Source organism: Neopelma chrysocephalum, unplaced genomic scaffold (genome assembly GCF_003984885.1).
Source record: "Neopelma chrysocephalum unplaced genomic scaffold, ASM398488v2 Primary Assembly neopelma1_45, whole genome shotgun sequence".
NCBI lineage: Eukaryota > Metazoa > Chordata > Aves > Passeriformes > Pipridae > Neopelma > Neopelma chrysocephalum.
This window is the reverse complement of record NW_020897704.1, coordinates 17,859,837-17,887,807: the sequence shown is the minus strand read 5'-3', so window position 1 is coordinate 17,887,807 and position 27,971 is coordinate 17,859,837. Positions and strand designations below refer to the sequence as shown.

The window sequence follows — 27,971 nt, the reverse complement described above, 5'->3', positions numbered from 1 at the left end:
TTATCTATGCCTGTGAATACTTTGGCGGCTGAAACAGGATTGCAGATACAGGATTGCAAAAATCTTTATCTTTTTCCTTCACCGTTCAAAACTGAATTTTGGGAAGCAAATATGCCTGGACTCAATACAATCCAGTAGTTAAATCTGTGCCACCTTGTTCTGTGGTAGGTCTTGTTGGGGTCACTGAGAGGCAACAGTCCACTTCCTTCTGAGTGCCAAAATCATGAGCTGGGTGTGCAGAAGGATGAGCACACAACCTGAACATGAAAGCTCAACGTTTTAATATCATTTTATTACTTCTTAAAAAATCCATTGCGCAGGCTGGAAAGGTAAAAGACCTTTCCCCAAATCTTCGTTCGCGAAGACTGGCCATTATTTATTATAACTATAGTTTTAGTCATAAAATCTGGTGTCCCTGTTTTCCACATACACCAGAAATGGAGACAGTAATTGCCACTGCTGTGCTACAAAGGGACCTCTGGAAGTCATCTAGTCAGACCTCCCTGCTCAAGCAGGGTCATCCTAGGGCAGGGTACTCAGGATTGTGTCCGGGTGGCTTTTGAATATCTCCAGGGAAGGAGATTCCACAACCTCTCTGGCTAAACTGTTCCAGTGCTCAGAATTTGTATGTGACAAATTCTCCTGTCAACCCACTTCCATAAATAAGTGCTTCTTCAAATTGTGCTGTGGATGAAGATCTGAATCACGGAGGAGAAAATAGTCACAGAAATAAAAAGTTTGGTGACTTAATATTTTAGTCATTATTTTGCTTCAAACCTGAAATAGAAACTACTCTAGAGCTGATTAATTCAAAACAAAGGCCTCAATAGTGTAAAATTTATGTTTTGCTCTCAACAGACGAATATTATTAAAATATACACAATAAAAATACCTGTTTCTTGGGCCCAAGAAAACCTTCCTTCAGCATATTTTTCATGTCGTGCTGTCAGTGAATTCTCAGCTACCAATACCCAGAGAAACAATCCCTTTTTTACCCTTGTAATTAAAGTGAGTTTTTTATTTTACTTGTTGTCACTTGTTCTAATTATCTCTTGTAGGCTCTGGATTCTTATTTTCTGTTACAGCACATATAGCTGTAATTATAGCTTCATCCATAATTTCAGGTAAAGCAAGAGCTGACTAAAATCTTTTGTCAATAGATATTCATCAGCCTCCTTGCAGCCTTCTTCATCAATTAGAAGCACTCCCAGCAGATGCAATATTTTATTGGCTTTTAATTGGTTCCTTGTGACAGTAGGATTTATGGGCTTTTTTACCCTGAGTCCAATTTTATTAGGGGAGCTTTGTGACAGTTATGGATTCTGCAATGATCAAAACCTGATGGAAATGCTACTGGGCCAAAAGCAAACTAATAGAATGATAATAGAGCTGATTTCATCTGAGGAGCATTCACCTTAATGAAAACACAGAAAGGCCAAAGGAGGAATTACTTATGCATTCATCGAGTCAAAATTAATAATTTTAAGAGGTTTCAGAAAGAGAGGGGACCTTAGCACAGGAATACTAACAGGAAAACATGGACATTAGCTGAGGTAGGTCTTCATAGGAAGATAATATAATAGGTCTAATAGTACAAATCAGGAGAGACAAGGAACTCAAAAGAATAAAATCACAATACACTGAGAACTGTTCATACAACAGGGAGGATTATTTTCCTGTTGTCATCACTAACTGCAGTCCAGAGGGCAGATGAGCTGCCATGACAAGTGACCAAAGCCAGCAGATGCTTGTTAGCACAGGTTTAAGAGTGCATCTCCTTTGTTTTCCCTTGAATGAAAGATAAAATTTACTTGTGTTTTAAGGCGACTGAATACTACATAGAGTCACAGAATCATAGAAAGGCTTTGGCTGGAAGGAACCAGGGACACCTTCCACTGAACCAGGTTGATTAAAGCCCTGTCCAACCTGACCTTGAACTCTTCCAGGGACAAGGCACCCAAAGCTTCTCTGGGCAAACTGTTCCAGTGCCTCCCCACCCACACAGTAAAGAATTCCTCCCTAACAACTAATCTAAACCTGCCATCTTTCAGCTTAAAGCCATTTCCCTTTGTCCTATCACTCCATGTCCTTGTAAAAAGTCCCTCTCCAGCTCTGTTGGAGCCCCTTTGGTGTTGGAAGATGCTCTAAGGTCTCCCCAGAGCCTTCTCTTCTCCAGGCTGAACAGCCCCAACTCTCTCAGCCTGTCTCCATAGAAGAGGTATTCCCCTCCTCCAATTACCTTCGTGGCCTCCTCTGGGCTCACTCCAGCAGGTCCATGTCCTTCCTATTTTGGAGGTCCCAGAGTTAGACACAGCACTCCAGGTGAGGTCTCTCAAGAGTGGAGTAGAGGAGCAGAATCACCTCCCTAGACCAGCTGGCCACACCTGTGATGCAGCCCAGGACATGGTAGAGCCTTCTGGACTGTGAGCGCACATTGACAGGTTATGTTGAGCTTCTCATTCACCAACACCCACAAGTCCTTCGCCTCAGGGATGCTCTCGATTCATTCTCCTCCCAGCCTGTACTTCCGCTTGGGATTTCCCTAACCCAGGTGCAAGACCCTGCACTTGGCCTTAACTCCGTGAGATTTGCATGGTCCCACCTCTCAAGCCTGTCCAGGTCCCTCTGGATGGCATCCCGTCCCTCCAGCATGTCACCTGCACCACACAGCTTGGTGTCATCAGGAAACCTGCTGAGGGTTCATGAAATACTACTTGTCCACTGTTTGAACAAAGGACATTCTTGGTGTAGCAGCGTGTCCCACAATTAGTACCCTGATTTGATGTGGAACAGGAGCCAGAAGCATTTAATTCTATTTCAGATTTAAAATCCAGTCTAGGAAGGGGCCAAAATATTTCTGCGGGGTGGGATTGAGATTTCTGAACCACAAGGTATCTCTGGATTTGCAAACCAAGTCACAGGAGCTGGCAAGCTCATTACTACATTACTCCAGTTAGATGGAGAGTGGGGAGACTTGGTGTTACTCTGTGATTAGCCTGGGCCGCACTGGCAGTTAGCAGCCAGAGGAAGAGAAAATATGAAACACAGCGTCCTGATGTCTGCCCACAGATTCACACTCATGCCAAGATGGGACACAGGGTGTTTCCCTGTTTCCATCATGGATAAGCAGCAGTACAGAGGAGCCCCCTTGGCCCACACGCTCCTCCCCAGCTCCTGTCATTTACTCATTGCTCCAGCTCCCCTGGAACACCTCTGCACAAGCATCACACAGTCAGATGCATTCAGAATGAGTTAACCCAGCATGCCTGGGCTAGGAATGTGATATTTGTTAGAAAACTCCAAACCAAGAAAGTCTAATGTGACACATGCCAGATGACAACTATTCAGCGGAGCATCTCAACTGCTCAGTGAAGCATCGCTCCCTGTTGTCTGCTGAAACTTCTTGATTCCTTCACCTGCCACAGAATTTCTGTCCTTAATTTATCTTTCCTAACCCAGTACACAGGTACTGCTGGCCTTTGAATACCAACGACATGCTCTCTTTGGACATCATCCTGCAGAGTGGATTTAGTGCAAAAGCCTTCGGATCTGAGCTCAAATCCATATGGTTTGGGGGCAATTTTGGGGTGCTTTCATAGTAACATTAAGGTTGGAAAAGTCCTTCAAGATCATTGAGTTCAATCTTTGACTCAACACCCCCTTGTCGACTAAACCATAAGTGCCACGTCCAGTTGTTTCTTGAATGCTTCCAGGGATGGTGACTCCACCACTTCCCTGGGCAGCCCATTCCAGTGTTTGACCACCCTTTCAGTGAAGAAATTCATCCCAAAGTGAAGAAATTCTTCCTGAAGATATTCTTCCTGAATTCTTTCTAAGTGATGCACGGAGTGAGGGACTACAGCAGTGAGCTTGTACATACTCCAAAATATTTTTTTTTACAGAATTGTAGTCGTACCAAAGAAATAGCAAACCAGACTACAAAATCCTGCCCGCCGCACGTGACAATAACCGGGACTGAATTTACTGCTTTAACACAAGGGCTGACATTATTTAGGTTATCCAGGTGAGGATCGCGACTGCTGTGACCCTTCCCTGAGGCCACTCTGCCCAGTCACGGGCAGCTCTTTGCCTTAAGCGGGCTCCCCAAGAGCCAGGGGCAGTGTATGAACTCTGTACGAAGCTGACGTCACACACAGTGTGACGTCACACGTGCGACACCACCCAGCTCACCCCCACCTTGGGGCACCTTCGCCTTCCCCTCCGCCCGCCCACAACCAAGATGGCGCCGGCCGGCACCGCCTCTGCCAGTACTAGGGATGGCGCGGGCGCGCATGCGCGGGAGGGGGGGGGCGTGACCAGGTTGGAATTTTGGCGGGTGCCGGGGAGCGCGCGCGGCGGTGAGTGGGGATGTGTGAGGGGACCGGGGGAACAGGGAGCGATCCTGGGGGCATGGATCCTACCGTCGGGGGTCGGGAGCCGCGGGGAAGCCCGCGAGGAGGTCGGGGTTCCGCTGGGTGCGGGGGCGACCGAGCGGGGAGAGAGGAACCGTGGGGGAAAAGGCGCGGGATCCGCGGGGGTCGCTTGGCCGTGTTCGTGCGAGTCCTGAAGTTTTGTTCCCTGCTGGAAATTGATATCTATCAAAAGCGGAGTTTTACGGGCAGAACAGAAGTCTCTGCGGCAGGAAGAGCCGTAAGCACAGTTAGAACTTGTGAGTCGTCCAGCCTCACAAAAGTGGATTTCCCATCTTTTCTCATCGAAACCTCCCTCGGCCATTTATGTCCTCCTGGGATGATTTGTTTTTTCATGGACACTTGTCCATGAAATAGAGGAGCTGTGAGGAATGTAGAATATAACACTTTTAAGAATAATAACTGTTAAAAATTTTAATAACTAGTTAAATGCTAATTGCATTACGGTGCAAGACTGGTGAGGTGGAAATGACTATTACTATGGGAGAGTGGTTGGCATTTCTTAAATTCTGTGTCTGTTATGGGCTTTTTTCTAAAAGTAGTGCCCTTATGCTGCAGCGAGTTCAGCATGGGTCAAACTTTACATGTAGAACATGTACATGAGGGTCTTAAATTTAGTGGACTTCTCATTGCAGCTGTAAACAAAACCAAGCTGGTGGTTTGAAAATCCTCAAAGAAGGAGCCTGAACACAATATGCATTTCTAGATAAGCCGTATATGCTTTAACGGTATCACTTTTGTTCTCCCCATAACAGAGAATATTTTTCCCTGGGGGACTCTTGAAGAAATCCTAGTGAAATTATGGACGGTAAGGGGGAAAGTGCTCTTTTACTTTCAGTAGGAAACTTCTTTTCTGATCAGTATGTTAGTTAATAAGTTGAAGTGTTCAGAAAACTTGGTAAACCTTTTAGCAAAAGGCATTACATTGCACTGGCTTCATTTGCAGAGGCCTTCGAACCTTCCTTCTTGTCACTTTCTCATGAGGCTGCTCAGTGCCTTCCCTGGTTTGGTGCTTTCCTCAGCAGCAAAGGCTAAATCAGTTTCTTGATTTGCTTAAAATTTCAGTTCTGCTCTGTCTGTACCATTGCTCTCTCTTTACTCGATGGTCTTTTTCCCATTATTCGTCCATTTGGTCCATATTTCTTTGTTCTCCGTGTTCTTCCATGAGCAAGCTATATCTGAGAATATGCTTTATTGCCTGCCTTTCCTCTTCCCTTTTAATTGGCAAAAGCCACGTGGGTGTCTGTTGGCTACACCTTTACAGGTTCCAGTTCTTTGTAACAGTAATGTACAAGTAGCTGCATAGGAGGAAAAACCGGTGTTGAATATCAATTTTCTGCTGACTGGCCAGGCTGTATCACAGGATGAGTGTCTGCTACCACATTTCCACCTGACCTGACAGCAGGAAGCTACTCTGTCTTCCTTTAGCCATAGCTGAAGTGGTTTTTAAAAATGCTGCTCTCAGCTTGCTGCTCTGATTTAGTTTCGGTTGTCATTAGTTTGTAGTTGGAGTGTCTTGGATCCTTTTATTCTTTGGCAGCTTTCCTCTAACTGGGCGGGAATAACTCTGAGTTTAATTTTTGCCTTAGCTGATGATGACTTGGATATGTTGGCCTCCCTCCTGGAAGAAAGTGAAGCAACTGAAGAGAGGAATTCTCCTGAGGAGGAAGATGCCCCAGAGGATGAGGGGGGAGAGCCAGATGAATACGATGAGCTGTTTGATGCAGAAGATGATGCGTCCTACACCGAGGAGGTCAGTGCTGAGGACAGCATGATTGATGAGCAGAAGGAGAACCTGGCTGCACTGTTTGGAGATGTAGATGACCTGCTGGAAGAGGAGGAGGCAGAGGAAGCTGCCCCCAGTTCAGCTCCCAGTCAGGCAAAGGAGAAAACCAATGAAGAACTGCAAGGTTTGATCAGCATCTTTGATCTGTTTTGTTGGATATATTGTCTCTAGAGGGCTAATGGGCAGAAGACAGTGCCTGCTGCTTCTTAGGATGGTGCCCAGAGGGGGAATACAGAAAGTTCTTGTGACAGCTTCTCAGTCCAATTTTCAGTGCTCAATTGCCAAACTCACCAAACCTGTTCTCCCAAAATAAAGACAGAGGACTTAAGTAAGCCAGGGAGACTAACCTAGTTCAGGTAAGCAGGATAGGGAAGATTGCCTGTGTACCTGTGCCTTGTCTGATGGAGAGCAATGTTGCTTTGGTCTTAAGGGCTGTCATCCTGACATCTTTGACCAACACAGCAGTCCCTTCCCCCTCAGGGCTTATTGGTAGGACATTCTGCCATACCAGTCAGTGTGGAAGCAGAGCTGGCCACTGAGTTTTCCTGTGTCCAGGCCATGTATTTGATTATATCAGAAGTATTTTGTTATGCTAAGGAGTGCAACCATCAGCCATTAAGTTGTCTTATGCTTGGTAGGAAAGTTTTATGCAACATGGCAAGGAACATACCACGATCAAATAAAATATTTATGTGAGAGGAGCCAGCTCCAGCTATGTGGAAAAGTCTCCCTTCACTGTAAGCTGTGTAGTATCAAGTAAATTTGTATTGTGACTTGAGTCTTTGTGTTTTTAAGTTCCCATGATGTAGTAAAACTGCCAAACTTCCAAGGATCTCGTAAATCCCTCTTTGCACTGGCTTCCTGCTGTCTTCATTATTATCCTTTTTCTTCTTTCTTTCATAGCTGAGCTGAGAAAATTGCAAGAACAGATGAAGACGTTACAGGAGCAGTTGCAGAAGACTGCAATTGGGCAGCAATCCAGTTCAGGCCCTGAGAAGAAAACCCCTGGTAATGAGACTAATTAAATGGATTTATTATTTGTTGGCTTACCAACGTGCAATTTATAGGCAGGACTCCAAATAATTCTGAAGTGGGGCACTGAGCAGCAAGGAGGAATGTTGGTCTGGTGTATTACCACCCAGGTTGTTCCCTGCAGCTAGAGACTAAATCAGTTTTGGTGTCTGCACCATGGATTAATTCTTGATTGGACAGCTTTCATGAGTAAGTGCTCCAGGCTCTTCTGGAATTGTCCTTTTTTACTGGCAGATGTTGGTACACCTGGTAAATACAGCTGTATTTTGTTGATATAGCATGTGTTGGGTGTAGTAATGAAACTACATGGGAAAATTACAAAGCGGGGGATGTTTCTGCTTTCCACATCTTTGAGTTTGCAGTGACATCCAAAGTTTTATGTTGTCATAGGGAAGAGTCATTTGGACTTTTCCATCCATGTTGCATTTCAGATGTTGACAACTTAGCTGAAGCATTTCCATGTGGGACCCTGGCTTGGACTTGTTACTCAAGAATTACAGAGTTTGGAGCAATTTTTAGAGTCTGAGTCCAGATCCTGAGAACTCATAGTTTTTTTGTTTTCTTGGCCAGGTAAATCTGCCTGTCTACCCTTAAAGGAAAGGAAAGTTCAGAAGGTGCAGGAATCACCATGTTTCTCAGCCCAGCTGGGCAATCCTTTGCCACCAGCCAAGCGAGGACTCCAGAAATCAAAAGTATCCTCAGCAGGTACCATTCTCAGTCTGCCTTTCACTGGAGCACTCCAGGCTTTTGTTGAAAGCTTCTAGTTCCCAGCAATGGTGTGAACAAATCCAGGATGTTTTAACAGTGTTTGGTGCACCAGTAGTGTTCTGATCACAGCAGCACAGAGCTTATTACAGTTAATTATTGTATTCTTTCTAATGGGTGCTGTGCCTTTTTTTTTTCTGCTAAAGAGAACAAGACTCCTCCTCCACGGCAAGTCCTCAGCCTGGCGTTCCAACCTCTCCAGTCTGCCACAGGGAACACACCCAGTAAGGTGGTCAGAGAGAAGACTTCTCACATGCCTACATGCTCCAGTGCAACAACTCAGCCAGTGTCTGTGGAAACCTTCTCAGGACTGAGATTAAGGTCAGCAGCCCAGCTCTGAGCTCTGTCTGGGCTCAACCCCTCCAGTAATAGGAGAGAAAAAGCAATGTACGTGGTTTAACCATGTCAGATTAGTCACTTGTCACTAGGGGATGTAACACAAAGCCACAGCACTGGCTGGTTGATCAGTAATTAGGCAACATTGACTTTTGGCTTAGTACCATGTTTCTGGTATCACCTTTGCTCTTTTGTAACAAAAAAGCTATCATTTCATTAGCTCTGCCTTCCCTGGGATATCCTCAGTGGTGGAGCAGTGGGCATGTGCAAAGCCCAACTGTGCTCCAGTTGAGTAGGTTTTTGCTCCACAAGGAGAAGCCTCAGGAGCCACTTGTCATCCCCATACTCAGTGTGGCCACAAGAGGACTCTGAATCCTCACAGTGTCTCTCCTCACCAGAACCCATGCTGGATTCCCAGCTCAGTCAGCCATACTTGGTCATTCCTGAAACGAGCAGAGTTAGTGCAGGCTCTGGGCTGAGTTGCAGTGCAGCTATTTGGACAAAAAACACCCTGATCAGTAATTTTCTGATATTTGTACAGTGCTCTGAACAAGGGGTTTTGTTTCAAGTGACCTCAGGGCGAAGTAAGGCATAGAGGCATTTTGCAGCAAGATGTAATCTCCTAAGGAGAACACTGGATGGTTCCTAATGTCCATTTATGCCAATGGATGTGCTCTCATACATGCTTTCGCTTGATGTAGAAAACCCCGGGTGTCTTCGGCTGAAATGGACAGGAAGATGGCCAACAGGAAGCTCATCCGACTGTCCCAGCTGAAGAGCAAACTTGCTGCAGAAAATCTGGAGGAAATAGACTGGGTAACATTTGGAGTCATAGTGAAGAAGGTCACTCCTCAGAGTGCAAATAATGTAAGTAACTTCGTTGTATCACTTGTCCAATTCAAGTGAAATGCTTGGTAGTCTTTCCTGAGAAACTAAATTAGGTGTTCAACTTAATCAGCCAACTCTGTGTAGTTAATGAAAAGCTGCTGTATTAAAGATCTTGGCTCCTCTGGTTTCATTGAATAATGCTACTTTTAGTCCTAAGGGTAAGTCCTTAACTTTTCTGGTGCAACTGCCCCAGACAGTAGCATTGGCTCATGTAACCATAACATAAATCCGTCTTAACTATTTTCATCCTCTGCTGTAAGTTAAATTCCAGTGTGGAAAAAGGGACTGTGGCTCTCAGGCTTTCTCAACAGCCTCTTGTTTCAAATGTGTCAACACATTCTGTTCTCATCATTTCCCTACCTGGTGTACATGTCCTATAGAAAGTCATTGGTGAAACTGACCTGGATATGCCCTCAGTTTTGTCTGTTCAGTGCTCTTTATTCAGCAAGCAATGTGCTGTCCAGCTTTAATGTCAGAAAGATTGATGGTAGCAGTAATATTGTGCTGTTTTGACCTTGAAGAATCCCAGAACTGGCAGTATGGCATGGCTGCAGATTCTCTAACCTTTACTGGGGTCACAAATTCTGCTTTTCTAAATCAGGAAAACCTTGGAGGGGGGAGATCAGAATAACTCTTTTAAAGCAACAGCAAGAGGGGATGCAGTCAGTGTCCCTGTACCAAGGGCTGAAAGGAAAGGGGACGTCTCTTCCAGGGCAGAACCTTCAGTATCTGGCGGCTGAACGACCTGCAGGATCTCAATCAGTGTGTCTCGCTCTTCCTGTTCGGTGAAGTCCACAAGGAGCACTGGAAAACAGACCAAGGCACAGTCATTGGGCTGCTCAATGCCAACCCTATGAAACCTAAAGAAGGCTCAGACGAGGTGAGAGGATTTTTCACTTCCCCACCAGCTGTAGATAAAAACCCATAGCTGAACGTTTTCATATCTGGCTGAGATTTAGCTTTATAACACATGTTAAGGTTGAAATTGCAACAGTCTGCCCAACAGTTTGAATTGCATTCAGGGAGTTGCATGGTGTGTATTTGCTCCTGGAAGACTGAACTTCAAGAAGTCCTATTAAGCATCTAAAACTAGAGTTTATTCCAGTGTTTAATGTCCTCTCTGTAGCAGTTGGCTCTTCCACAAATATGGGAAGTGTATGTTCATTTCATTTCAGTTTATTTAGCTACTTCAGTGCAGCACCTATTTCAGCCTAGAGATCTCTCAAAGCTGAAAAAGGTGGAGAAGCTCATTTCTCTCTTCTAATTAAAGCATGAGATGTGATTCCAAAATCTGAACTGAGAAGAAGCAATATTTGATTTATTAAACAAATAATGTATTCTGTAAGTGCATGTCAGTTGTTACATAGTAGTTCACTTGTTTAATTGATTATTTATAAATGCAGAACGTGATGAATTACCTTTCTGTAAGTATCAAAACTTTTAAGGTGGCTTGATTTTGCTAATAAGTTAATATATTTTTAATACCATATTAATTGCACTGGAATGGAAACCATTTCCACTGACTTCTTTCAAGGGGAATTTCAGTCTAGTAGCTAATCATGTAGTGTTTTGCATTTTAAATTCTCCAAATAGAAAAATTAAGGATCTCATTAATTGTCTATTAAGCTACATAATTGCTTGAATTAGCATGAATAAGCAGTAGAAAGTCCTGTTGGTGAGCAGAAAGGCACACCAGATTTAATGGAAGGGCTGCATTTATCAAAAATGGCTCTGCTTAGCTAAAATGTTGACATTTAGAACTACATTAAAACTGACTTCTCAAAGTGTTTCTTGGCTACAGACACAATTCCCGGTATCTTTGGTTGTGTGAAGTAGACATTCTTCTTACGCAGGAGTCAGTTTTGATGGAACCTGGACATGTGGAGAGGGACAGAGAGCTCTAGTACAGCTCTTGCTCCCATCCACTGCTTGATGTGAGTGCCATGATGGCATCAGAGCCAAGTGGCTCTACAGGACCATTTACAGCACAACTGGATCTGCCTTTGCTGGTCCTTGGTTTTCTGAGGCACTGAGCATAGAAATGCAATGTCTTTAATCTCTTTGTTACGAATTCCCTTTTCTTCTTTTTAACTGAGCCTTTTCTCAGTCTGAATAGGACACATGGCTTTCTTAAACTAGGCCTGCATTTTAAAACTGCATTGTTAATACCAGAGGTACCAAATTAGACCAGAGCCAAACCAGTGACATCTGGAATCATGGAATGGCCTGGGTTGAAAAGGACCTTAAAGATCATCTAGTTCCAACCTCCGCGCTCTCAGCAGGGAACCTTCCATGACACCGGGTTAATCAGAGCCCCATCCAACCTGACCTTGACCACTTCCAGGGATGGAACATCCACAACTTCTCTGGATAATCTGTGCTAGTGCCTCATCACTGTCACAGTAAAGAAATTTCTCCTAATATCCTATCTAAACCCACTCTCTTCCAGTCTGAAGCCATTCTGCCTTGTCCTGTCCAGAGAGAAGCCCATCCAGTCCTCCTCAAGGCACGTTCTGATTTCTTTCTAGGTGTGTTTGTCTGTGGATCATCCCCAGAAGATCCTGCTCATGGGGGAAGCTCTGGACATGGGCACCTGCAAAGCCAGGAAGAAGAATGGTGATCCTTGTGCCCAGATTGTGAACCTGGTCTGTATCTCACTAGTCAGGACATCCTTAAGCTGTTGGTGAAAATCTGGCTGCTCATTTTGTACTGATGCTTTGACTTTTTGGCTTGTTTCTGGATCTTGGCTAACTAAAGTGGGTGGAGAAAGTGAGAAATGAAACCCAGAGAAGCTGCTTCTGTGCTGTCACTGAGCAGCAGCAGGGGAGTTCCCTAGGGCAGGTGCTGCAGTGTAAAGGACCCATGACTGCCACACCCTTTCACTCTCCTTTACTCCAGTGTACTGCACTAGAAAACTCATCCAAGGTAAAACAGCAGGAGATTTTTCTTGTGAATGGCTGTTTCTCGGGATAGTTTTAACCCAATGAGTTCCCTGGTCCAGTGTGCCTGCAAGCTGTCGGAATAATTATACATGAATGTGGGGCACTGGAGATGAGAGGAAGAGGTATTGGGATCCTTCTCTTAGGACAGTACTGACTTGTACTAGTTTAAAGGACTTGTGGATTATGTCACTTCATGGCTATGATACCTGAAAGGGATCCTGTCTAGGTCAGAAGGGTTATAATTAGTAGGGTGGTACTTAAAAGGAGGAGAAAAAATGAAGGAATGAAAAGCTGAGGAAGAGCTCAAAGTGTGTGGAGTGTGAGAAAGAGAAATACAGAAGGTGCTTGTAGCAAAACAAGGTTGTGATTGCAGACCCAGTCCAGAAGGTGGCTATGCATACAGTACATAAAATTGCATGTAGTTCAGAGTCAAGAATACAGAATCTGGGCAAGAGGTCCTCGATGGTGTGTGAGTTGACTTCAGCCAAGGAGTAGCCTTAAAATTCCTTGATGCACAGGGTTGTTTCCAGTGATTAGTATAGGCAATTGTAACTTTGTTTGTCATTGCTGGAGTGTGGGCATATGTCGGCTTAGGTGGTCAGATGCTGGAGTACTACAGTTACTTTGGTTTAGCCACAGAAGGACGCTTTAGTGGGTGAGAGGAACGAAGTAAATTGTAGTAGCTGGTGTTCTGTAACAGGCTTCTCCCATTTCTTTCCAGAATGACTGTGAATATTGTCAGTACCACATACAAACCCAGTACAAGAAGCTCAGCTCGAAGCGGGCGGATCTGCAGTCCACCTTCTCCGGCGGCCGCATTCCCAAAAGAGTCGGTCGGAAAAATCCCACTTTGAAGGAGAGGCTGTGTCAGGATGGGTTTTACTACGGAGGAGTCTCTTCAGCAGCATATGCAGCCTCAGTGTAAGATAAACCACTTATTTGTCTTGCTTTTGAACAGAATTTCCCTCCCAAGGGAGCCTGAAGCTATCTCTAGGGGTGTCTATTTCGTTAAAGACCACTTTGCCTTAACTGCATTCACCAAATAGGAATAACTGCCCCACATTTCAAGTAATCCTCCTGGCCCCGTGGGGTAATAGAGCTGCTGTTTGATAGGAAAATTTCAAGTCATTGCTAAGATGTGGTAAAGGGTGTTCCTACCTCTAAATTAATACTGTGATGAAGCCAGGCAGCATTGGGTTTCAGTAGATGAAATTAATTTTATCATAAGATCCTAAGCATTTGAGTCTCCTAGAGGAGTATTTTTCAGTGTAACTGTATTTTGTTATTGCTCAGTGCATTTAATCCCAGACACAGTGTATTCTGTATTTCCTCCTCTCTTCCTTGGCTGAAATAATAGAGTGTCACTGTGTGTTAATAAAGAGACAGGAGTGACCAAGATCAGTATATATCTCATAACTAGCATGGAGGGGCCAGGTCCTTTATCCAAATCCCCTGAAGACAGGTGTGGAAAGATGAGTCACAGCTGGATCAAGCCCTGTGTTTGGACACAGCTTTTGTTCCCTTATCACTGCCCTCTGATCCCTCTGGTGTGACTCTACAGAAATGAAGCAATTCCAACCTCCTTTCCATCCCTGGAACTAACTGTGAGCAAAGCTTAGCTATGATCTATGTTTAGTTTTCTCTCAATGCATAGGAAATACATATTTCAACACAGAGAGAAATGGGAGATCCTAAACATTGTGCTGGAATTTGGATTTAGGTCCACATCCTTTCAAAGACAGACAGATGACACTTCAGGGTGGCTGGAGTTTTGTTGAAGCAGTGGGCTAGAATTCAGGCTCCTGTCCTTGCTCTAAGCATGGGAAAACTCTGGTGTTCTGGTTTTGTTTCCTCTTTCCAGTGCAGCAGCTGCAGTGCCGAAAAGGAAGATTCAAACCACTCTTTCCAACCTGGTCGTGAGAGGAGCTGATGCAATTGTCCAGGAAACCAAGCAGAAAATTGGTACCCACTTACCCATGTAGTCTCTTCACCCTTTAGATATTTCCAGCTCAATGTGTAGATGTGTCCCAGGATCTGCTAGTCACTGGATGAACCTGGCAGTCAGTTTGCTGCACAGATAGCCCTTTGCTGGCTGCTTTCTCAGTTGACCAAAACCCCCTTCCCTCCTGAGATCACAGCTGCAGGGCAAATGTAACTAAGCAACTGTGTAGCTCCGTGGATCTTTTTTCATCAGTGCCCACGAATTAAGTCCCCTGTTTTGTCTTTGGACAGTGACAGAAGATCTTTGCCAGATAAATGGGAATTGGAAGTTTTAAGAACTTTGAACTAGAGGATTTATTTTATTTGATTAAAATAAATTACTTCTGTCAACCTTGAAAGCTTCCAAGGAATACTAAGTATAAATCAGTCTGGTCTGCAATGCAGGGGAGAAACCACCCTGTTTCTAGTCCTTTTCTTTTGTGATCTTCAAAGCATGTTCCTTCCATAGTCTTTGGGATGTCACCAGTCTTCTCTGCCTCTGTTTTGTTTCTTTAAAGCACTTAATATTATACCCTCTTCATGCCCACGGGAGAGCAGGTGACAGATTATTTAAACTGCGTTCTAGGTGCCACTTAGACATCTTATTTACATCTTGCAGTTCCATCGGTTGCCTCCATTTCAGACAGCATAGTGTATGTCCGTAGCAGCTTTCAGCTGCTCTTAATTCTCCAGGGATAAGGTGTGGAGTCTTCAGGACTTTCAAGCATTCCAAAAATGGGAACAGTGGGAGTAACACAGCCAAGGCTGATGAGACACTGACTGATGAAATTGCTGACAGCGTAGAAATGTCTTTGTGATGTGCTTTGTGAAGACAAGGCCTCGGGCAACTAAATATAATGCAGAGGTGGGCCTTGCTTTGGGAAGTGCTCACTCAGGTGACCCACAGGGGTTTCTTCCACCCTAGATGACTCTACATCTCTAAAGCCAGACCTGCTTCCCTTTCTGACTCCAAATCTGTTGTATTTCTGCCCCTTCCACTCCAGGTGCAGCAAAGAGATCCATGCAATGTTCTGAGGAATTCAAGGAACTGCTGGCACAGCCAACTTTTGGAGCACGAAACCTCTGCAAACACTGGACCAAAGCAGGTATTGTCCTTTAGCCTAAAGGAAAACCCACTCGTGAAATCACTCTACACCCTCTGAACAAACATTAGTGGCTTTTTATTTTGGTTTGTTGTTTTGTTGGGTTTTTTTTCCCAGATGCTGAAAAGAAGCAAGGGGCCAATTTCCAGTCTATCTCTGCTTCAGCACTGCTCAAGCAACAGAAACAGAAATTGCTGGAGGCCAGAAAAAAGCGATCTGAAGAGATTCAGAGGCGGTAAGGCTTTCACAGGAAGGGTTCTGTTATTGTAGCCCTGAGTATAACAGTGTTTTAATAGATACTTCATTTAAATAGAAATACCCTAGTGTTCAGTGGAGAACCAAATGTTCCAGCACAGTACCCAGCAGCTGGAAGGCATGATGGGAAGAGGCTGATTAGAGTAAGAAACTGGAATCAGGAGTCCTGGTTCTGTTCATTGCTGGCTTGCAAGGGTCTTCTGAACCTTAAGATTTGCCAAGTGTTTTGTGCATATGTTGTTAACAAACCTAAGAAGAACTTCAGAAGAGCCATCCTGGATGAGGCTGAAATTGATGCAGCCAAGTAGCCTCAAAAGGCTCAACAGGAGCTAAAACAGAACCCAAAGGAGAATAATAGGCACAATCATGATGATATTTCCCCCATATATTCTTCTAGCCTACAACAGTATTTCAGGGACTTTACAAGCTGAAGGTGATGTCTGTTACAATAGTTCTGAAGGAATTTGTTCCCCATGAACCTCTTCAACCTCCATTGTGACCTACATAAACGAACACTTATGTAGCTCCTGGGACATAGAACCCCCTGCTTAGCTACCTGTTCTGCAATGAAGCCCATTTTTCCAAGTGCTTTCACTTCCCACATCCCAACTTTTTTTGATTCCTCTCTCTCTGATTTTAGTTTTGGAAGCAATTGGTCGTTCACTCCTTCTGGTGGCTTCTTCAAGTCACTCTTGATTTCAGCGACCCAGCGAGTTCTTTACCAGCCTCATTTTCCTCTCCTGAATGCCTAAATTGCTGTATGTTTCTTTTAGCAATAAAAGGCCAATTAGTGAAAAATCACAGTCTGCATCCCCTCCTATTTGTTTCTTAAACCTTTCTGCCTCTTTGGCTTGTGTCCCTAATTGAATGAATTGTTCTTGTCTTACAAGGTTTCTCCAGAGCACAGGTAAAGCCAGCAGTCCTGCTGTCCCATCCTCCTCCAGACAGACCTCCCTCCATTCCCCAGTGGCTGGGGCAGAGTTTCCCAAAGATGCAAAAATGTCCACTCCTCAGAGGCCCAGGCTGGGCACTGGCTTCTCAGAAGGAGAAGATATCCTCTTCTTTGACAGGTCTCCACCTCCTCCAAGACCAAAGCTGGACAGCTTGGCTGAAGCCAAAAAGGTACCAGCTCTTTGGATCTTTTAAGTATTAAGAAGGAGAGGTTAAGGGAAATTTGGTTTGTGGTGGTAGAGGAGTCTTTGGTCACATATGGGCCATCTCAGTTTTGATGGTACTGAAGCTTAAGATTTTTGGGATCACACTGGCCTATATTCCAGCACACAGTAAACCTGTGGTTCCTGATAGCTGTTAGTGCCAAAGTCCATGCTACCATCTTGCCTTTAATCAGTCCCCTAAGGCAAGGGATTTGTGCTGAAAATCCCTAGAGTGCTAAACTCTGCCTGTTTGCTCTTTGGCATTGGTAGTGCAGTGTATTGTGGGTGTTTTCCAGGTAAGCAACAGTGAACTGAACTGGTTTAGCTATGTTGTGCCATGAGTTTGGATAATTTTGGTTTCTAGCCAGAACAGACTGCATCTTTCCTTGGCAAAACTCTGCTCACAAGTTTGTCAAAGAAACCTTTGTCTTCCAGCAAGAAGGAAGGAGTTTTAGCATTCTGGGAGCATGAAAAGGAATAGTTGTATGCAATTTTCTGTTAGTTCCACATTATTGTCAATTTATGTAGAAATCTCAAGTGGTTTGATTTCTCTGGAAAACTTACTCATTTGTGAAGCAGGTAAAGCACAGCTACAGAGATACCAGGCCTGGTGACACCCATAGAGGAGTGATTTTATGGTTTGGGAAGTCATGAGATGTTAGGCGATGTGGTGAATTAGATGTACAGCAGAGCTGGGAGTTTTGCTGGGCCCCTCTCCAGCCAGCTCCATGCTCAGACCACTGGATTTTGTCTCCTCAGTTTTGACAGCCTTCCTCTGCTACTTCTGGGAGTAGGAACACGGGATCCAGACAGGTCACCAACACTTTCCTTGCTCTTTCCTGTTTTCCAGCTGGCTGCAATCCACCGACTGCGAGCAAAAGGACAGATTCTGGCTAAAACAGACCCAAACAGTGTCAAGAGGAAACGGGCTGATGCTGATGGTGTCCTAGAAATTGTTGAAAGAGTTGAGAAAAATGTTGCTCAGCCACAAGGTGCAGAAGCAGAGAATGGTATGTAATATTAGCTTTCAGAACAGAAAAAATGTGCTTCTGTCCCTCTGAAGAGAGCAGTAGTTGCTGGGTTAAGGACTTAATTGCTGTGCTAAAGAGGGGCCAAGTTAGGTCTATTTGAAACTTCAGGGGTTTGTTGCAAAGACTAAACAATCTCTAACCGTGTGAAGTGTGAGATGTAATCTCTGCTAGCTCCCTGTCCTCACCTCTATTCCCTTCTGGCACTTGACCATCTGCAATGCATGGCTGACATAACCAAGGAAAACCAAGAAATAATCCCACCTTGGAAGGTATCTGAATTTTCTGTGGGAACTTCAGTTTGCCTGCTGGTGATTTACTGTGTGATCTTGGATGAATTGCTTAATTCCCTTTAAAGCTTCTCCATCAGTCAGTGAGGCAACACTGCTTGCTCTCCTGGGATTAACATGAAAATTCCTGGTACAGTGCTTTGAAAGAAGATGCAACATTGTTTAAAAAAATGCTTTTATTTTTTCTGAAGCCATATTTGAACTTGGCTTCATGTTCCTGAACTACAAAAGGCTGCTGTTTGAGCTGAACATCTGCCTGAGAGACCTGAGACCTCCAAAAACTCCTGCAGAGATCATGCTTAGAAATCACAACCTTGTTTTGCAGGACTGAGCCTTTTTGTCTCCCTAGATCTGGATGAGCTGGAGCCTGCCCAAAAGAAACGGCGTGAGCAGCTGGCCTATCTGGAGTCAGAAGAGTTCCAGAAAATCCTGAGTGCCAAGTCCAAGTACACAGATGTCCTGAAAGAGGTATGGCCTCAATCCAGCCATGACTGAGGGTGCAGAACTAGGGAGCTGACTGGACTCCTCAAAGTGATTTCAGCAACAAATAGACACCCAAACATGTCACAGGCACCAGATCCTCCTGATGAACAGGATCAGGTGTCTCTGAGCACACAGGGCACAGTGCCTGCAAGTCAGCACTGTTGCCATAGCCATAATAAGGCCAAGTTGCCATCAGGGGTTTTTTTTCCTGTGTTTGAAAGAATCAGTGAAGTTTCCTGATTAGTGGGTGATCAAAGAAATTGTTCTGCTTTAAAACAGAATTAGTCACATGCCTATTTTGTCCCTCATTTCTTGACATCTTGGCCGCATAAAGCCTTATGCCACCTTCCTGTGTGACTCATGTCAGTCATGGAGCCTGTGAAATGCCAGTAGTTGCCCTGAGGAGCTCAGAGGTTGGGTGTCTCCCACTGGAGTCTTTGCTGAGCATGTTCCCAGGGATACAGCACCTCCAGTGGCACAGACTCTTGTGTTGGACATGTATTGATAGGTATGAAGTCATAGTTGTCTTAAGGTCTTCTGAAGAGTAATATTTTGGCTAAGAACCAGTTCCATTCATTACATCTGCCTACCTGCCCTCTCTCTGCACTGTCCTCATGGATATGTCCTTATTTCTGTACTTTATGCTGTTGTTAAACCTGCCCACTCGTACATCGCAGAGGTGGCTCATTGCAGCGTTGGTGTAGCATGTTTACAGTATGGATTATTTGAAGCAAGAGAGATTTGGTGTTTCTCTGCTCCCAGACTGCAGTCTGCTTCAAGCAGGCCTGGTAATAATTTGCCCTAAGGCTATTTATGGAGTGGCTTCTCCCATCTTTGTCTCCCCACAACCCTCTTTTTGTGTTCCCCAGGCTGAGGCTGAACTGCAGGAGCAATACTTTCAGCCACTGGTGAAAAAGGAAGAGCTGGAAGAGAAGATGAGGAACATCAAAGCAGTGAAATGTCGAGTTGTGACGTGTAAAACGGTGAGGGAAGGGGAACCAGGGTAACAGCAGTGGAGTGGAGCATGGATGGTACAAAATGATGCTGGATATCCTGTAGACTCCCATCTGTCACTCTCTTGGCTGTGGTCCAGCACAGGGATCAGATGGAGACAGTTTTGTTCCTTATGCCTGTTGCTGAGAGCAGCACTGGCTGAGACATGGCAAGGCAGGCTTTAGTGCTGTGCTGAACATCTCAGCTTGGTGTTTATGCCAGTGGGTTCCTTGGGCATTGGTGTCCTGAAAATATTTCTGTTTCTTCCATGAAGTGCTTCATACCAGGACACTCAGTTCCCCATATTACACAACAAAATAAGCAAACTGACTTGAAAACATTATCAGTGGGTGGGAGTTCTCTATCTGCATTTCCAGTGACTTTGCCATCAGGAAGGGGAGGGGAGCTTTGTGACTGTCCCAAATGTGCTGAGAGAAAGGGAAGTGTTGCCTCCCATTCCCAGAGTTTCAGTCCCTGCTGAACTTTTCCTTTTACTGCCTTCCCTATCAGTTTGGGGCTGCACAGAGGGCCACTGTGTGCCCCCTAAGGTGCTGAGAGCAGGGCCACAGGGTGGTGGCAAAGGAAGGATGGCATTAAAAAGAGCAGTGACAAAGCCTGGGGTGGTGAGCAGTGACAGGACCTGAGGGAATGGCCTGAAGCTGTGTCAGGGGAGGTTTAGGTTGGATATTAGAAAAAGGTTCTTCCCCCAAAGGGTTGTTGGGCACTGGAACAGTGCCACACTCCCCAGGGCAGTGGTCACAGCACCAAGCCCAACAGAGTTCAAGAAGTGTTTGGATGATATTCTCAGGCACGTGGTGTGACTCTTGGGGATGGTCCAGTGCAGGGCCAAGAGTTGGACTCGATGATCCTTGTCGGTCCCTTCCAACTCAGGATATTCTGTGATCCTGTGAAAGGTCTGACTGGTGGGCTCCTCAGGGTGGGAGAAGACAGGGATGCTTCCCTCTGAACGTTCAGCCGTTGCTGGCCCACAGAACAGGTCTCACACACTGGTGAAGCACTCACAGCTCTCTCTCTCCTCTCTGACAGTGTAATTACACCTATTTCAAGCCTCTGGAGACGTGTGTGCAGGAAAAGCACGACTACTGCTGGCATGATGCCATCAAGCGATTTTTCAAATGTCCTTGTGGAAGCAGAGCTATTTCCCTTGACAGGCTCCCAAAAAAGCACTGCAGGTAAGAAAGAAGCCTCGTGAAATAGTGACTGGGACTTCTATACCGTCCATTCACAAATAACATGTTGTGAGTCCTGTAACCATGTCCTAAACCAGAGATATTAGCCCTTGTGCTAGGCAGCGTGGGCAGGGTGTGGGGCTAGTTTTGTGCTCCCTCATACTGTGCAGCAAACACACACCACAGTGGTCCTCACCTTCCATCTTCATCTTTCAGTACCTGTGGCCTCTACAAGTGGGAGCGAGATGGGATGTTAAAGGTAAGTGTGAGCAGCAGTTCCTGAGCACCTCAGCACTCTGGCTGCTCCCCTTGGTACTTTTGTCCCCTGCTTTGCTTCCCCGCCCTTATGAGCCTCTGGCAAAGCCAAGCAGCTCTGCATTTTGTCAGGGACATGCAGGGACCTGCAGGCTGTGTTTTAGTGGACTTCCTCCTCTTGCTTTCTGTTCTTAAAGCTTTGTTTCATTTAACCAGGGAATTTGCTTTCGAACAAAGTTGTAAGAATTCAAAATGTCAAGGTCCCTAGAGTGTCTGTCAATATTTAATCGGATTATTTAGCCCTACCACAACTTCTGTCAGAGAAGTGTTTGGGAGACATCTATGCTTAACTTCTTTTCTTCATGATTCATGTTTCCAGGAGAAAAAAGGTCCGAAGATTGGTGGAGAAACACTTTTACCAAGAGGAGAGGAACAACCAAAATTTCTCAATAGCCTTAAGTGACCTGGAGTTGATTTTTTTTCACAACCTAAGGATGGATTTCTGTACCTGAAACACACATTTGTACTGGACTGCCAAGAGGATTCAGGTTTTAGGGATGTATGAGGGGGGGAATTAATTCTTGATGAAAAGGACATCTGCAAGGTGTCCACCAGGCCACTGCATGGATATTGAGCTTTGGTCTTTTTTAAATTGACTGAATAAGGCTGCATGTGAAATGCACATTCGTGCCTGTTCTTTCCAACTAACAACACAAGAGTGACCTCATCAGACTTTTATGTGACGAATCATCATGAACTGGAGGGACGGTAGATTCTTTAAGCACTTGTGACATTAATACTGTGATGTGATGCAATTAGTACTAAATGCCAGCCTGTCGGGTTTTTCAGCTCTTGGCCTAAAAGGAGTGTGAGAGAATTGTAGGCACAATTCTCTATTGGCTTCAAAATTACTCGCTTTGAACCACTAGGAACAGAAACAGTTTCCAAGTTTTTCCTTGGCTTAGGTGTTACAAAACCCTTCCATGGCTCTGGCATTGCAAGCCAGTGGTGTGTACAGTGCAGACTCAGGAGCTCCCTGTCCCACAGTCGATGTCATGTTCCCAGCACCATCCACACTACAGCACTTCTAGGGCTACAGACCTGCAGCTCCCACTTTGAAAAGCATTTTAATGAATGTGGCACCACTTTGTGAGTGGTTTTAAACAGCTGAGTGATTACATTTAAAAGCTTTTACCCATTTTCTGGCATTTTAAATGGGGGCAGTGGCTGTTGCAGACCAAGCAGGACAAGATCTCCCTCCAAGGGGTGGCTCCTGAGAAGGGCTGTCTCCATACAGGTGTTTTTCTGAAAGCACATCTCTCTAGGGGTGCCTGGGGCATTTGACCAACTTTTCCTGGACCTGAGCCTTCTCCTGCCCCTAGCCCAGGCCCAGCAGGATCACAGGACATTTTTAACTGCCTAAAACCACTAGAACCTCAGTGATTTGATCAAAGTGCCACCAACAGTCCCAGTGGCCTTGTCAGTGCCTCTTGTTTGCTTGCACAGGGGCTGGGAGAGAAATAATTTGCTTCATTTGAAGAGAAATAAGTTCATTTGAAGCAACTGGACAGATTCACCTCAGCATTCTGCAGCCCTCATCTCTTACTGGTGCTTTTACTGGGCAGCTTGGCCTCTTGCATCGGTTTCAGTCTTGTGTCGGTACCGTTTGATGGGTGGGGTGTCACTGGTAGGTGACTAAATACGTCACTGTCCCCTGTGGATTCCTCATCCAGAATAAATAGAGTGCACAATAAAACACTCCCTGGGTCTGTATGGTGTCATTGCTCTGAGGAGGAGGATGAGTTGCTTCATCAACATCTTCGTTTGCCCACGAGCTCGGTGCCGAATCGTCAAGAGGAGCTGGTTTGTGGTCCATGACTCCAGCTGCCACACAGTTTTCTTGGGAGTTTTGAACCTGGAGCCCACAAAACCATCAATTCCACATCAATATCAGCCTTCAGTTGGCAAGTTGAAAGCTTCAGACTTTTCCACTGGCCCAAAGGACAGGAACTGGAAAGAGGGATTCTGCAGAAATTAAATTGTCAAAGGTGGGGTAATGCTCTACCTTCATAAATGCCCCCAGGACTGGGATGTGTAGGAAAGATATGTGGGAGTGAAAGCAATACTGTATGCAAAAACAGGGTGAAGAAACCAAGGCCCATTGCTTTGCTTAAAACCCAGCAGTAAACAAGGAGTGGGGGAGACTGAGGAGTTGGATTTTATGTGCCTCACTATTTTTTTATACACTTTTCTTGTGCCAGAGATTACACTGCTACCCTGATTCCTGAGCACTTGGCTCTTAACAACGTGGAAGCCAAGACAAGGGATGGAATCAGGTTGGTCAGAGTGAGGAGATGAAGAGGGACTGGCAGGTGGTTTGCCCAAAGCTGTCTCCAAAATGGGTTTGGCATTGCTATATCTGTGAGCAAAGGCTGTAATAAAGAGTCACGAAGTGTCTGCTAGGATTTAAAAGTAGAAAAAATAGCCTCAGCTCACAACAAGGAGATTGATGTTAATGTTGGCCAAAACCATGGTAACTGCACTGAAATACGGTGCCAAGGAAGCAGCTCCTGGGACTCATTAACATTTCCTGATGATTTTTGGAGAATGTAATGATTGGAAAGCCAAACTCTCCCAGGGCTGGAAGGCTTCAGGAGAGAGTGTCCAGCCCTGCACACCAAAACTACATCCGAGCATCCCAGGGCATTGAGCTGAACTACAGCAGGATGTCCTGGAATTAAGAAGAGTCATCCCTGAACAGCTCCCCAGTCCTGCAAACCACAGCCATGCACCCATGGGCAGAATTTCTGAGCCATAGAAACAACATAATGCAAAACCAAACATGGTTTTGCTCTAATTTAATTTTTATTTCAAAAATAAAAATAAAATCCACACCTTCATCAGCTATACCAATGACTTCCCATGTGAGCTGGTTTATTTTGCATGGAAAAAGGATGTCAGAAACTTTAAAAACGTAATCATGCATAGATTTTTTATATTACTATTCATTTCATCTAACTATAACAATTATGAGTATATTAAGATTATTAATAGCCTTTCATTTATAGAGCATCAGCCAAAAAGTATATCGAGAGACTAGAAAAAATAATCAAGAAGCAATGCACAAACTCTCATCATAATTTTTCTTTGATTACGTAAACTAACTGCAGCAATCTGATTTTGTAGGTCAGGTGTTCTTGGAAGTCCATCAGCTGTTAAGCCTCACTGCAACTATTTTGTATTAGAATAAAATGCTTTTGTAATGCAAAATTTGGGCGAGTTCCTTACACAGAGGGCAAACAGCACATAAATCTGACTCCTCAGAAGCTGATGCTCAGGCACGTTTTTCCATCCTAGTCTTTAGAGGTCACTTTAAAGATTCGTTCTTTGCACAGGACAGACAACACTAAATTAAATAAAAATTCTAACACACAAACCCCCACTTGTCATAAACCAAATGCTCATTGGATTGATGTGGTGTACAGAGGTGACACCACAGATCAATACTTCCCTGGAAGTGTTCAAGGCCAGGTTGGATGGGGCTTGGAGCAACCTGGTCTAGCTGAAGGCGTCTGCCCATGGCAGGGGGTTGGAACCAGATGATCTTTAAGGTCTCTTCCAACCCAAACCCTTCTCTAAACAATGCCCTCCTATTCCTGCCATTTCACTTATAGTCACCTGAAGAGCTGCTGGCACAAGCTTGCCCTACCTGGGTTGATTTACACTGGAAGATACCAAGGCACGTGGATGAAATAAATTTTGGCAGTTCAGAGGTGGGAAAGGTGATGAGCAGAGCTGGAGGAGGGACTTGCAGAGCTCCTTGGCTGCTTCCCAGAGATCTTAAGGAGTTGCCTGGGGAGCAAGGGCACTTCTCCAGCACAAGCAGGCAGCAAGAAGCCTTATCAGCAAAAAAGCCAAAAATGCTTGTGAGTTACAAGATAAGGTCGTGAATTAAGATTAGCACAAGGTCTGGAGCAGAAGTCATATTTTTCTTGTCCAAATTCAATTACTTCTTTCTCCAGCTGCTCTTGGATCATGTCCTTAACATCAGTGTAGTAGCCCTCTGAGCTGTGAGGCAGTTGGGCATCACTCACTGCCCCTTCTATTACAAATGATTGCAGGAAAAAAACCTTGTGCATCCCAGATCGTGGACACCCAACCCTCCCTCACAGGTCCTGTCAGCAAGTTCATTCCTCCTTTCCAAGCACTCCTGCTCTCCAGACAGTCTCCCCTTGGAGCAATACCCTTCCTGGAGAAATTCCCTTGCTGACATGTTTTTGCCAGACACCTCAGAGCAGAAAACAGCTCCAGTCTGAGCTCTGCTGCACCACGAAAGGGTATAAAAAGTCAAATCTACTTAGAAAAAACTGTAATGTAGTTAATTAAACTTTCTTTCCCCCCCCAGTTTCTCTTGCATGAAGTACGACTTTGATCTACAGCACTGGAAGCCAAAGCCAGGATTCTAAAATCCTTCCTCTGGAACCTGTCCAAGCGTCTTCATATCAAAGCGCTGAGCGTGCAACCGCTGTCAGCAAGGTCAGGAGTCAGACTAAATCTGACATTTCTGAACTGTTAGTCTGGAAAATAGCACATAAATTCTCAGCAAAGAATCTTCTCTGTGTTTATTGTCTTTTACTGAGCTCCAGAAGGCCCTTGTTTTCAACACATGTGAAACGTCAAGGCCAATAAAAAAAGGTGTTTTAAAACACTGGAGCTTCGTGCAGGTGCAGAAGGACAAATAAGCAGCTGGGTGTCTAATTTTTACATGTTCCTTTTTTAAACTCAGTTTAAAAAAAAAAAAAAGGCAAGGCATGGTTAACATGGTGCAGAGACCTAAACTGCAGAAACATTAAATTAGAATATTTTGGATGTAACATGCTGTTACCTATAACAGCACTTCAATTTAGGTATTTAGGTACATGCATGTACCTCCAACCCAAACCCAACATGTTTGTGAACCCAAACATCTACTGCAAACCAAATTACAAGAAACATATTTTACCAAGCCAGGGCTAACCTAAACCACACTAATACCATAATAATATATTTTCAGAATTGTTTCTAATTCAATTCAATTCAAGCAACTTTTCCAAGAGGGTTAGTGTTGCTTCAGTTAAATACACAGTGACCCAGGCATGTTAACAGCTTCTGCATTTCCCTCCCCCTGGAGCTCTGCTTAATGGATCGGGACGTTCATTTGTCAGCCAGAATCCAAGAAAAGCCAACACATGAGGAAACTGTACCTACACATTACATACATTAACACAGTTTCTTGTTGTATGAAAAGTGATGTGAATCTGCTGCTGCTAACAACCCCAACATGAACACAAAGTACAAATCCATCCGGTATTGGACAGAGCACATATTAGAGCATCACGTAACCTTCCAGAAGGGTTAGTCTGACCTGCCCAGCTTGGACATTGCCTTCACCTCGGCATTAAACCATGTATATGTTCACAAATCTCTGCTGGGTTGTCCCACCAGTGTCCCCTTTTGGCTTGTTACCTCTGGCAGAGTACAGGATCTGAACAGCTCTTCATCTTCCCAGAAATTATGCACTTTACCAACTTTTTTTCAGACTGAATGAAGTTGGGTCTGCAGATCTTGTCTCATTATCAGAACTCCTGGTGGATTCATCTCCTTGTGTCCCAGGGAGAACCACAGAGAAACTCTTCCCACAGCAGATACAAAGGGCACTTGGAAGAAAATAATTAAGTAGCAATTTAAATTAAATTTTTGATTCTTGTATACATGAAGATACAATTTACCCAAACATTTTTGGCTGAGCAGCAGGAGCAGTTATCTGGGGTATAAACTAAGGAGTATTCACTCAAGCACAACAGAGTATGAAAACACCACTGCAGAGAAATGACACCTCTCCTAACACTTCACAGGGAAAGCACAGGAATTCATTTCAACAAGTTTAAACAAACTGGACTGTGTCCTGCCAGGCAGAGAGAACACAGTCTGCTCCGGAGGACAGTAAAGCTCCCCTTGCTAATGAAGCCTCACAACTGCTTTGTGTGTGGATTGGAGCTTCACACAGAGAAACTCTAAACCTTACCTGTCAGGAGTCACACAAGATGTGAGCAGGACACAGCCCGTGCAAACGCAACAGTGGTGAGTGAAGGGAAAGCAAAAGGTGAGAGGAGCAGCTGAGGAGGGAGATTAAGAAGATAAATGCTCGGGATAGTGAGGAGGAAGAGGCACTTGCAGGGCACAACCAGGCAGTGAGAGCTGGGTTGGAAGCACCACAGCTGGTCTCAGAGCAAAGGACACTCGTGGTGGGCACTGCTGCACCAAGCTCAAGAGGAGGGAGATGCTTCACCTTGTATTTTGGGTCCCAATTTCAGCAGGAAGGGGACACATGGCTGCTCAGGATCTCCAGATGTCCAGGGCACCGTTCTGACCCACAAAACCTTCAGGAGGGTCCTTCTCTTCAGGCACCACAGAGCTGGTGGAGACACAGGCAGTGGCTGAATCACAGCTCTCCCAACCACCTCCACCTCCCAGACCGGGGGGACAGCAGACAAGTCCACCAAGTGCTGGGCTCCCTTTGACACCTTCCTCCAGGCCTTGCAGTGCCTCTTCCTCTCACTGGTTTTGCTCTTGACACCTTGCAACACTCAGAGGACAAGTCTGGGCTGCTTGGACAACTGAAACCAAGAGGCACAGGTTGGGAAGGAGCTGCCAGCTCCAGCAGCTCATTTCAGTAAAGGCACAGAGTATTTAAACTTTTCCCCTCTCACAACTCTTTTGGGAATAGTATATTCACAGGCATGTTATCCAGCTGTGCAGGCAATGTAATGCCTAGCACCACTCAGGAGCAAACAAACACTTTTGGAGAGACAAGGTTCAGGAGCAACCTTCACAGCAAGGTGCAGGATTCAAATAACTTCATTTATTGTTCACAGGATGCTCGGGAACATTGTCAAATTTAAAAATCAAAAAGACCTTTGTCTTAACAAGTCATTTTTAGTTCTCCAAATCAACTTATCTCCTCCTGGTTCCTGTGCTCTGCAGGAAAAACTCCTTCAGTACAAACCTGAAAAGGATCCAGG

At 44.8% G+C, this 27,971-nt stretch overlaps 1 protein-coding gene across 4 annotated transcripts; it reads left to right on the top strand.

Annotated features, from left to right (window-relative positions):
* The first annotated feature begins 4,312 nt into the window (after nt 1-4,312).
* MCM10 (minichromosome maintenance 10 replication initiation factor) lies at nt 4,313-24,255 on the top strand. 4 transcript variants are annotated; one of them, XM_027679528.1, is made up of 20 exons: nt 4,313-4,358; nt 5,186-5,238; nt 6,020-6,340; nt 7,120-7,224; nt 7,819-7,953; nt 8,160-8,334; nt 9,051-9,216; nt 9,950-10,117; nt 11,766-11,882; nt 12,901-13,100; nt 14,041-14,141; nt 15,164-15,265; nt 15,380-15,497; nt 16,408-16,639; nt 17,522-17,681; nt 18,339-18,457; nt 19,342-19,455; nt 20,513-20,658; nt 20,872-20,914; nt 21,290-24,255. In XM_027679528.1, the coding sequence occupies exons 2-20, from the start codon at nt 5,232-5,234 to the stop codon at nt 21,371-21,373; spliced, it is 2,613 nt and encodes an 870-aa protein (XP_027535329.1). In that variant the 5' UTR covers nt 4,313-4,358; nt 5,186-5,231; the 3' UTR covers nt 21,374-24,255. The 4 variants fall into 4 exon arrangements, with proteins under 4 accessions (XP_027535329.1, XP_027535333.1, XP_027535330.1 ...); XM_027679532.1 differs by lacking the exon at nt 4,313-4,358 and adding an exon at nt 4,440-4,459; XM_027679529.1 differs by lacking the exon at nt 4,313-4,358 and adding an exon at nt 4,472-4,650.
* The last annotated feature ends 3,716 nt before the right edge of the window (nt 24,256-27,971 follow it).